General features: G+C 38.4%; 3 protein-coding genes across 4 annotated transcripts in view; all 3 read right to left on the reverse strand.

Moving 5' to 3' along the window:
• LOC146468817 (ras-like protein 1) overlaps positions 1-12,380 on the reverse strand; it is a 348,000-nt gene that overhangs the window by 298,910 nt on the left and 36,710 nt on the right. The window lies entirely within an intron of this gene.
• Positions 1-12,380, reverse strand: part of LOC146468819 (uncharacterized) — a 349,521-nt gene that overhangs the window by 266,288 nt on the left and 70,853 nt on the right. The gene's annotated exons all lie outside the window — the stretch shown is intronic.
• LOC146468828 (uncharacterized) lies at positions 21-1,924 on the reverse strand. The gene is made up of 2 exons (XM_085123899.1): positions 1,103-1,924; positions 21-678 (listed from the first exon to the last, which is right to left on the reverse strand). Exons 1-2 carry the CDS (start codon positions 1,764-1,766, stop codon positions 266-268), a joined length of 1,077 nt encoding a protein of 358 aa, XP_084980025.1. The 5' UTR covers positions 1,767-1,924; the 3' UTR covers positions 21-265.

Genomic DNA, 12,380 nt, shown 5'->3' on the forward strand with positions numbered 1-12,380 from the left:
GCACTAGATTGAACCATGAGAAAAAACACCAATCACAGCTTCTGGTTACTTCATCTTGCCCATCTGATTGCTTTTTCTTTCCAACATAACAAACATTCCTAGTGTTAATGGTTTGCTTGTGACAACGGCATGTTGAAACCTGTTATACATTTTGCACAATAATTATAGGTGCTGAATATAATATTTTGAAATTTCAGTTCGGTATTGTTGTGAGTATACTTGCCTTCTTAGAAAGTACCACAGTCTTTACTCTTTACTTAATTAATTAAGCAAAATAGTCCTCTACTGAAGGAGGATCAAAGTCAAAGAACTGAGATGTGGTGTTTCCATAGAGGCAAGTCAATGCATTGTGTAGAAGTGAACACACGATATACATTTTCCCCACTTGACTAAGACCAATCTTTAAGTTCTTTTTGAAGTCCAAAAATTTGAAATAGTTTATTATGTCACCAAATAGCCACTCAACAGAGGTGCGAACAGCACTCATCGAACTGTTGTAAGCTTGCATCTGTGGAGTTAACACACGATGCCGGAAAGGTGCTTGCAGGTGGACCCTAAGAGGATATGCTGGATCCCCATAAATACACATTGCTTCTCCAGTAGTAGAGAAAGCATTCATCTGGAGGCTGTCATACAGGTGGGACTCTCCTAGCATTGCTGCATCATGCTTTCTTCCTTCTGTTGAGCAGAAAACATTTAACCTCTCTAAAATACATTGTTATACATGAGGTAGTAAGTGACAGGGTCGAGGGTGGAGTACTCTGGGTGGGTGGCAGGGGTGGATCAAAGATCTTACGAAAGGGGGGGTTGTCAGTCAGTATGAGTCAATACGGGGTCCAGGGGGACATGGCACACCTAGAAAGTTTGAAAATGTACATTATAAATAAGGTATTTTCAGCATTTTCACCCTCTCATAGGGGGGGGGGGGGGGGAGGGGGGAAGGTTGCAACCCCCCTCAACCCTCCCCTGGGTGGTGAGTGACAGGATCTAGGAGGACTGCGGTATAAGCCAAAAACATTTAAAGTTCACTGTACATGCAGTACAATTAGCATAATATGCTTCATTAATTGCATTTAATTTGGAACAGTAAGGAGTGACTCACCTACTGGCCCATAAAGATGTGCAATTAGGCCATTTGGAACAACAACAGATTGGAATTTAAGACTATGCACACGCTTATGCCCGTTGTAAACCACTCTTTGGTGTTCCCCTGGTCGAGAAATAGGGCGGACAGTTCCATCCACGAAGCCAAAGCAATTTTGTAATGGTGCTCCTTTGTTGGAAATTACTTGTGCATAATTCTCCAGCTTGATGGGACTTAAGACGTTTGGATTCCAATCCATGACGCGCTGTCTGTGGTTGTCGTAGATAAAATCCATCACAGTGTTATTGATCATGCACAATTCAGGGACTGGCCTTCCAAAGATGGGTATCATGTCGGAGTAACGACAGGGGTATGCAAATCGCTTCAGCAGGATGCAAAGGCCTTCTGTTCCCTCGCAGACTGTTCCTTGCTCACACGTGAAGACGGCAGGAATGTCAAGTGCATCTACTAGTCGGGGAATATGGTGTTTTTCTACTCTGAAGTTAGCTTTGCACTCGGCTTCATTCTTGTCTGGTAAATGAAATCTAGGATAGTCTCCGTAGGGAAAATCCAAATTATCTGACGTATATTCTTCATGAAGCAGTAAGAACTCGATATCATCTATAAAGCCACTTGCATGACTTAAAAACAACGCTTCTCGAATTTCTCTGAAAGAAGCCATGACTTCCAAGTTAGGAAAACAGCTCGCGTTGTCGCTGGCATTCAAAACAAATTCTTAACTTGATTTTCCCGCCACGAACGCCGTACGCTCCCCCCAGGCCCTCTTCGACCATCGCGTTCTTCATGGCGTCCGCGTTCCTGTATCTTAAAGACTCAAATGCTTGAAACTTCACATATGCCGAGAGTAGCATGTGATTTTTGTTTTGCAGCTAAGCACAATTCCAAATAATGAAATGTTTAGCGCAAAATTCGGCACTTATCCAGAAGTAGACTGACAGAGCACCTGATCTTTTTATATAGATGTCATTCACACCTTCCTTTCGTAAAGCGTTTTGAAATAGGAAAAATGTTTTCCTTTCTTTCCGTTTAACGAGCCTTTGACACCAAATATTTAAGAATAATTTAAATTCCCATGCGTTCCTTAAGACAGGAAACGTAAAGGTGTTGGCGAACACATAGTGTGTTCACTGTCTTTTATGAGAAATTTGACTAAGCCTTGTGCCAACTAACTAACTTTAGAGTTCTAATTTGACACATTTTGATGTTGGTGCATGTTTTATGAAGCTGCAGGTGTTATCTTTACTCGTAGGTCATTTAATCACAACGGACCGGGAGGACTCCTCCAAATCTTTTTATCCTAATCCAAAATTTAAAGAAATTAATTGTCTATTTTGAGATCGTTTAAATGATCTAGTTTGCAACCTTGTGCCACAAAATTTGACTACTATTTTACCAGGTAACTTAGCTGTACTGAGAACTGTAGCCCATTATTAATCATTTTCTTTCGAAATCTATGCTCAGGTTAATAAAATCAAGAAAAACAGAACGAAAACAGGACTTGCTATATTCTTGATCGAGATATTAGGCTTTGTTTTTCAGTCTTAAATGTCTATGTGGCCTCCGTTTGTAGAGCTGTAAAGTTAAATCTGCGTGGTTTGTATTGCAAAATGTCAACCATCAGTTAAAACATGGTTGGAAAATGGTTTTCTGTGGGTAACCTGATAGCGTAATTCGTATTGTCGTTTAATGAACGCAAGAATTACAAAAAAAAAAAAAGAACTAGAACAAGAACTAGAACTGGAAACGATAACGTCTGATGATGCTGCACGATAGGGTTTCAGCTTTACATTTCAATTTGTCAGTCTAACATAATTATCACGTTTTATTATGGTAAGGTATGTTTTGATAGTTTCCTCCTTCTTTTAAGTTGTCTGAAATACTAAAAGAAGGTAATTTCATTGCAGGGGTTTGTCTGGAAATGGTTTAAGCAATCTTTCTTCAGGAATCTTTTCCACCTTATCAGACCTACAGTACATGTAAGTGCACCACCATCAATTTGCTTGGTAGCTTTTCTGTCTTTTTCCTCTTCTTCTTCTTCTTCTTCTTCTTCTTCTTCTTCTGCTTCTGCTTCTGCTTCTGCTTCTGCTTCTGCTTCTGCTTCTGCTTCTGCTTCTGCTTCTGCTTCTGCTTCTGCTTCTGCTTCTGCTTCTGCTTCTGCTTCTGCTTCTGCTTCTGCTTCTGCTTCTGCTTCTGCTTCTGCTTCTGCTTCTGCTTCTGCTTCTGCTTCTGCTTCTGCTTCTGCTTCTGCTTCTGCTTCTTCTTCTTCTTCTTCTTCTTCTTCTTCTTCTTCTTCTTCTTCTTCTTCTTCTTCTTCTTCTTCTTCTTCTTCTTCTTCTTCTTCTTCTTCTTCTTCTCCTTCTCCTTCTCGTCAAGTCTACATCTAACGATTTCAACAATGTACAAAGGATTTTCACGCCAGAGTAAAATGTATTCGTTATTATGTTTTTCTTTATTGCATCTTAGCAGTAAAGCGACGAATTCGGAAGTACTTTTAAAAGTTCCTTTTTGTCTTGTCATTTTTCGGATGGCTTATATGTGTTTCCCCGAAATGCTACTGACGCCTTTTTAGGTATTCCTTTTGGCCGTCAAGTTAAAGTTCACCTGCGTATCATAAAAGGGAGGATTGTCTCCAAGGCTCCATTTTCCTGTCTTTTGAGCCAGTTGCCATTAAAAAGTCTGTTTGATATAACTTAGCATATGTTTGTTCATATTCAACCGGATTTGGTCAATATTCATATATTGTAAGTCTGGTTCAATCGATGGCGACATTGGACCACGCCATAGCCACGTGACACAAATCAGAAAATGGAGCAAAGTACATAGTCATGTGTCTTTTTTCAAGAGTTTCCCGTATTATACAGTTTCATTAGCAGGACTTTGTGATTGAAGAATTTACAAAGCTAGTCTGCCGTGTTAAAGGTTTTTATTCCAACAAACGTGAAAAAAGTAGAAGAATTTGAAACTCAACCTTGTTCCTTGGCAATCACTGTTTGTATGAAATAACGCTGTTCTTGTCTTTAACTGCATCATCAAGTGACGCAGAGTAAAATGTCAGTACTATTGTTGCCACTACATTGTTTCGTGCTCTACTACTTCAGTGTATTTTTTGCAATTTGTTAGCTGTATAGGTATTGGTATGTTCTGTAAAAGACGTGCTAAAGGGACTTTCAATCAAAGAATAACAAAGACGCTATTCATATGCAACAACGGCAAAAAGAGAAATGTAAATTTACCTCTGCAAATAAAAAAAATTACGCATAGATGTAGTACATAATTACGACTATAGAAAACTTAGATGAGATACCACAGGAAGACGTATACCACATATACTCCTCCTAATTCAAACACGCAACAAGGGCTGAAAATTGTTGTAACAAGTCAGAAATTGCACTTAGATCTGTAAGGAAATTATGTTATCAGTTCAGAATTTCTGAAGTGCAAGCTCATAGGCCATTTCGTGAGAAAACAAGTGGTGGCTAACAAACGTTTCGGGATCTGACACCCAGGTTTTTTTTAAACAAACAGCACAATCATCCGCTAGGCATAAACGGTTTTAACGTAAATGCGGGGAAAATAGAAGTCACCAACCTTATAATATCCAAAGTTAGAGCGATTTAGAACTTGTGTAATAAATTAAATCTTGTTTTACAAAAGCACACAAACTTAAAAAAAAAAATGAGCATAGTTATTATCGCGGCGAAATTTGCAGCTGTAAAATCTTGGGTTAATTCAATATCAATTTTAACGTCGCGACTCTATTTTCAACAACTTCAAGTACATTATAAAATTAACGTGGTGGCGCTCCGTCCCAATATCTCTCGACAAAGCTGTTGAAATTGCAAGAACCAATGAACTGTCGAAAGCACAACTGAAATCAATGAAGCCAAGTAGTGGAGTAGTTCATGGCATAATCAAAGGGCAACAGTACAAAAGGAATTCTTGGAAAACATCTTCCAAGGAATGAACCCAGTCATGTGGCAAATGGGGCAACATTCATGCAAAGGATTCATGTCTAGCCATGGGGGGAACGTGCCCAAACACAATGGCCTATGATTTTTCATTATTAATTATTGCAAATTGTTGGAAAATGTTTATAAACCTAATAAAAAGTCCCTTGTGTTGTCTTGTTTTTGTTTGATTGCATTTTTCCAGTAACTTGGCAGATAATAAACTCGTGAACATCACCGCTGGTCTTTTCCGGAATCAACGGAAACTGGAATATTTGTGAGTAGCATCCTATGGCCTGTCATGTTTCTATTAGGATTGAGGTATAGCATGTCCATTGTTTTCATAGTTGAATTATGGATGTGTTTAATTACGGCACTTTTTAGTCAATAACACGGAATCGAAACTCTAAACTTCATCTCCAATCCTTATTCCCAATCCTCCTTCGTCGTTGACTATATGTTAGGCTTGAACATCACTGATTGATTGACTGATTGATTCATTGTTTAAATGATCGATTGATTGAACAGGAAAATTAAACACCATGTACGAGCATGGTTTTCGAGAAACTGATCGCTCGTTGGCAAAATATAATGTTGAGCAATTAAGAATGAAAAAAATCGAGTTGCAACAATAATTGTCGGCAAATAGCTAGAACTGAATTTGTAACAAAAACTGTAGCGCTGCACAATTTTAACAGTTTTTTATTCATTGATTCATTGGTTCGTTCGTGCATTCATTCATTCATTTACATATTTATTTATTTGCTTATTTATTTATTTATTCATTCATTCATTTATTTATTTATTTATTTACTTATTTACTTATTGCTTTTTGTTCTCAATAGGATTCTTCAAAATAACAGCATCCGCTTAATACCAGAGGAAGCTTTTGTTAACCTCACAAGACTTAAATATTTGTAAGTATATTTAGAAAGGGTTAGCAATTTGAACATTTCAAGGATAGCTGTAGTAAAGCTTTCACCAGGTGTTTTAATCAGCTACTATAGCAATGCCAACTAAAACCACTTGACTAGAAATAGAAATTCACGTATCTTCGACTACTTGCCTATTATTTCAACTCGTGCAACGTAAACTACATGGCAGAACTATCCAGGAATAAAATAGGTAGGAACGGCTTTCAAGTTTACACGTGTAACCACAGGTCCCAAAGCATATGTGGCACAGGTTACCATGCAAGGGTGATTTAAGAGTTTGTATGGAGTTAAAATTAAATCGAAATTTAGACAACAATTTTCCCTAAAAAACCCACAAAAAAAATACTAAAGTCTGAAAAAGCTCACCCGGTGTGTTTTGCTGTGTTTTCAATGCTCTTCAGTGCTTCCGAACGCTGTTTTGAGCGGTTTATCTCTCAGCAGCTGGTCCACGTGCATCACTGTATTATGTTAATGACAAGGTAGGAAACTACAAGTCGAATTTGAATAAAATTTGGCCCGTCATTTAAGGAGAGCACTTCGAAAACCTCGCTAAAATGTGCTTGAAACTTAAGCTTTCGCTTACCTGCCTTACCATAAGGCAAGAGGGATGATGTGCGGTCCCTCCTGGGTAGCTCATTTACGGAGGAGTTCATTTATTGAGACACAGGCCTTCGTTGAAAACAAAGATTATTTCAAATCGGCTGCCATTTTTGCCGCTGACCGAGCTGTGTCCCTGGAATGTTGGAACAAACTTACGGTCAAACCTAGGCACGGGTACTAAAATGTGCCCAGCCGGGGAAATCCACGGGAAGCCTTTGGCACGTAACAAACCACACACACCCCCCCCCCCCCCCCTCCCGGCTAAGTGCAGTTCTGTGCCAGTCAACCGTGCTTGGCGTGACAGCAACAAACGTCTCTTGAGAATATGAATTGACTTTTGTATTAATTTTTTTTTATTATTATTATGAATTGACTTCGCAATTTTCCAACTCGTTAACTTACGAGTTGGCTTTTATTGAATGAAAGCTGACTAAAAGAAACTGAAAATTTGTCTTTGTATATACGCTCTCCAAAAAACCTTGAAATTCGCAAAGTTGTTGTTTTGCCGAGAACGGCAACACTTTTTCAAAAAACGTGTAAGGTCAATGTTTTGCTGTTTAAACCTTTTGTATTTCGAAGTTCTCATTACCGCTTTATTCCTTGCGAGCAGGAGGGCAGGAAGAAAAAATAATTTAAGTCGTTTGACAAGATCTGGCGATGAGTGTTTAGTCATTTTCGGTAGGTCACAGTCAATACCATCAAATTTTGGTACGAAGTTACATCCGCTGCAAGGTGTAGTCACTTTCGTGGATGAGCAAATATGTCGAGGTAATTCAGTATAAGTTGTATATTGATTTATATTCTCGTGTCACGTTAATGCGAATCTAGCTCAATTATACCATCATGCAGGCTAACTGATGAACAAAAGCATGTTTTACGCGTTACTGAAAAAGGCCACAACAAGGTCGGCTGGCTGGTTCAGAACTGCACTTAGCCGGGAGGGGGTGTCTGTGGTTTGTTACGTGCCAAAGGCTTTCCGTGGATTTCCCCGGCTGGGCACATTTTAGTACCCGTGCCTAGGTTTGACCGTGAGTTTGTTCCAACATTCCAGGGACACGGCTCGGTCGGCGGCAAAAATGGCAGCCGATTTGAAATAATCTTTGTTTTCAACGAAGGCCTGTGTCTCAATAAATGAACTCCTCCGTAAATGAGCTACCCAGGAGGGACCGCACATCATCCCTCTTGCCATATGGTAAGGCAGGTAAGCGAGAGCTTAAGTTTCAAGCACATTTTAGCGAGGTTTTTGAAGTGCTCTCCTTAAATGACGGGCCAAATTTTATTCAAATTCGACTTGTAGTTTCCTACCTTGTCATTAACATAATACAGTGATGCACGTGGACCAGCTGCTGAGAGATAAACCGCTCAAAACAACGTTTGGAAGCACTGAAGAGCATTGAAAACACAGCAAAACACACCGGGTAAGCTTTTTCAGACTTAAGTATATTTTTTGTGTGTTTTTAGGGAAATTTGTTGTCTAAATTTCGATTTAATTTTAACTCCATACAAACTAGTACTCTTAAATCATGCTTGCATGGTAACCTGTGTCACATACGCTTTGGTGACCTGTGGTGTAACGAAAGAGATCGAAATTTCCATATTTACACCCTGAATAACTTAAATTTTTGACCTGGCATTAATATGATAAAAGAAATTAAGAAAGATGAAAAACAAAAATAAACAAACAAACAAAGATGAAACCAAAAGGAATGCGGTTTCGACCACTTCATTTGGTTTTCGCTGGCCTCGAGAACTAGAACCGGGAGGTTTGATTCAAAACCTAGAGCTTAATTTTCAGTAGACGTAATTCTGAACTTAGAAAAGACTTCTAACAGTTGGTTGAGAAGAAACCTTAGGCTTTATAAAAAAAAATAAACCTCACTAATATAAACTAAATTCGATTTTGAACACGGCGTTACGGCTTTATAGTGACGGCTAGTTGGGAGAAAATATATTCCGAGTTTAGGGTTTTATCGCGATACAAACATTTTGTTGGAGAGAATAAAAGGATAAAGTACAAATCGTGCGCTGATTGAAAGAAAAATTCTTACCTCAGTCAAACTGTAGCCATGGTAATATCTGTACGCGACATTTTTTCTCTGGGCGGGTTATTTGAATTCTTGGCTTTAATTTTTACGACAAAAAAACAAAGGAAAAGAAAATGCACAAATTTACAGTCCATAAAGTACCACCATTGACGAAATAGACCAGCTAGTAGGTTTAAACATTTTCAAAGCAAGTTTGTTGAAAATTTGTTACCGCCGCGAGATAACCAACATCATGAAAACAGTGATGAATAAACCTCACAACCAGAAGCAAGAATAAAAAGAGCAACCATACTAGTGCCCAAAAACGAAAAAAGAGCATTATTATCCTAGCTTAGATGCCGTGGAGATTTAAACATTTGAAATAAACCAAGCGGTGAAAAATACTGTAAAAATTACCGAGTCTGCCATTCGGCGCTTGCGCTAGCTACGACAAGAAGATCAAATTGACAGACCAGAACCATGAAAGACAATGCAACAGTGCTCTTGAAGCACTTTTTTCTAGAGATAGGAGACACCCGAAAAGAAACTTTCGGCGAAGAGTATGAGCCTGCAACGTTGACAGCCTACAAAAAAGGCTTGAGAAGGTATTTTCTGGAGAGACGCAAAGGTGAAAACTTCGCATATATTGGCGACGGTACTAATTTAAACAAAAACTTTTGAGCAAAGCGAAAACATTTCAAAGCGTCTGAAAAGGGGAGCAGTTCAAATAAATCACATCCTTTTGCTTTGAAAATGCCATAATTTATTGGAATTTAAGCTCATTGTTATTTACTTTGGCCGTTTTCACACTCAAGAAAAATTCTTTTAAGCCTTACTGTAAATTTCTCTTTACCGAATTTATAATCACTCTTTATCGCTTACCTTTAAAGAAAAAAGTTGTATCCGCTTTATATGGCACATGTTCACCAGAAAACAAATATTATTAGAGTTCCTTGAACAGTGTCACAAACTTGTAAACGTCGCATGTTCATTTACGGAAGTAAAATTTTGATCTGTGCGCACCGAACCCATTTAAGTGCCTGCTGCCACGCTTACATGACAGTTTTTGAGCCAATGAGAAACCTTCATTTCGAAACGACATTATCGCAAAATAACTGAAATTAAAACGTCAACAATTATAGGCGAGAAAAAAAAAACAAGGACTTAGGTTGACGGACTTTAATATCATGAATAAAACCTTAAAAGTCTCTTGGATACCGCGCACATAATCAGTAAATGAAGCATCCTAGAAAGTCATCCCAGAAGCAGCCCTGGAGAAGCATGGAGTACTAACTTTTGATATAAACTGTAACTAACAGTTTGACGCATTACAGGCTAACAATCTCCATCATTTTGCCTCGAACTATTGAAACAATTAGAAAATACAAAACAAAATTATATGAAAACCCTACCTACTCATGAATTAGCCTGACGAACAGCCGTCATTATTTTGCATTTTTTTTCCTTGAGCGGAGGCAAGCGAGAGATGCGAATCACGCACGACGGGAGGGGCCCAAAAAATTAACGACTGTCCGCCCACTATTGTTCATGCTATTCGGTCGTTCATATATGAAAGCGGCTATCCAGTTGGTTATTTAATGTTAAGAGGTCATGAGATGTTTTTGGACAACAAAATGGCGGTCGTGTCATTGTTTTCTTTTGACTAAGCTCTTCGAGAAGCCCTTCTCGTTTTTTTTTCCCGAATGCGGTAAAGGAAAAACTAAAGAAATATACTTGAATGGCTTCCAGCTAGGTTTGGAAAAAGTTTGATCTGGCTAACGCTTCCCTTTCTTCGCTGTTTCAGTACTAAACGGCAGTTATAGTTTCTCTCGACTGCTCTTCGAACAATTGTTGCCTGAATATCCTGGCAATTAAATTTACGAGCCGTGCTATTTTCTGGATGGCCCACGATAACCTATTGACATACACGAGAGAAACTAAATTGGGCCTAAGTGGACTGTTGACTTAAACGACAACTGACAACAAGAGGCCGGGACGCGAGCCATGTTGTTTACGTGGATAACCTCTGTAATTGTCCTTTTTTCATAAAGAGGGAAATCCATAAAACTTCTCATTACTTCCTGTACTAGATCTATTGAAGGCTGCAGAGTTTTTATTGTCTCCAAGGACAATTTACCCGTGCTGTTTTTCCGTTAGCGTATGTTTTTGTGGCAGTTTACGTAGTACCGGTATTCACCGTCCACACTAAACGCAGTAAATGGTTGGAGATTTTGGAAAGTGTCTATAGGGTCGGAATAGCATGAACAATGTGTGTGCGGGCAGGTGTAATCCCCCCCCCCCTCCCCCTGTCGCGAGTGAACTTGCCTCCACTCGCCTGAAAAACGGGGAAAAACTTAAACAAATAAAAAATTTAGCATCTGTTCTGCAGGCTACTCATGAATAATTTGGAATAGCGAAAAGATTGTAATCAATGGTAAACAGTTTTCTTACAAAAGCTGGTTTGACACTACAACTGAAACTGAAAAGATCTTAAGATACGTTTTTTTTTCACGAAACCATTCGTAAAGTATACAAAGTACCTTTCCAGATCCAAAAACGACATTGCAAAAACGATGTTTCAATATAAGATTATTCACAACATACTTACAACCAAAGTAAGTCTGTGAAGAACCAAAATTTGTGACAACAATGCATGCAGTCAATGCTTAACTGATGTTCACTCCTTACATCGCATGTTCCAATAATACACTGTTCCTATGCTATAGCCATTTGAAATACTTTCCAATGTTAGTCGGCCAATAAAACGAAACAATCTCTAACATTATCATTTTCTGATTGTAAGTGGGTTTCTTAAGCAGCCCTTTACAATATAGAACTCTTTTTTGACAGTTTTCTCACACTTTTTCGCCTAAAAGTGAGCATTGAATTAGAAATAGTTACTACCTTTCAATATTCATTTAATATGCTTTTTTTTAAGTGTTTTTGTGTTTTGTTTTATTTTCTAAGTTGTTGTTGTTATTGTTTTTTTTTTTTTTTTTTTTGTAAATAATGTCAATTTGTGAGAGTTTAATCATTAACTGACAAACACTGGGAAAGAAAACGCATAGCTTGTAACCTAGAAACTTTGAAACTGCATTAATGTTTGTAAATTATGGTTCACAGCATAAATATAAATGCTGTGAATTTTTGTACCTTGCATTGAAAATTATTTATAATATTACTAAAAAAAAAAACCCGTAAATGACAAAATCAGCCCTAGTGTGTTTCTAGCAAATATCAATCATAGATCTCACTTAGGTGTTATTCTTAAAGTGTTTTTACAATGTTTCGGGTACTTGGTAGCCTCTTGTTCGGTAATTAAGCTAGATTTGCACATGTGCAACAAAAGGTTTTTTTTTTCGGCAGATTACTGTCAGATAATCCTATACAAGCCATTGGACCTCGTGCATTCGTTGTGCCACAAGATGTTCTTTCTATGTGAGTATATGTTGGAAGGTCGTTAATTCCGCTAACATTGTCCACAATGAAAACATGTTCCCAATAGTTCTGGGCGCGTAATTACTATTGAAAGAAAGAAAGCTCTTCCCTCTTGTGCACTTTCCGTTGTTGGCGCCTGAGAGTCAGCTTGAATTGGCCAATAAGAGAACCTCATGTAATTTAAACTCGTGCAGCCTCCCAAGGTGGTTTCCGTCAAAAAGGCCGAACGTAGGCGAAAATCACCGGCAACTGAATTTTCTTCCAATTTTCCTTATGTAAGATCGCAGTGTGATCAACATGAAAGGTGAATGTTATGGTTAAGTTTTGGCGC

Source organism: Pavona decussata, unplaced genomic scaffold, assembly GCF_977016875.1.
Source record: "Pavona decussata unplaced genomic scaffold, jaPavDecu1.1 SCAFFOLD_128, whole genome shotgun sequence".
Classification (NCBI taxonomy): domain Eukaryota; kingdom Metazoa; phylum Cnidaria; class Anthozoa; order Scleractinia; family Agariciidae; genus Pavona; species Pavona decussata.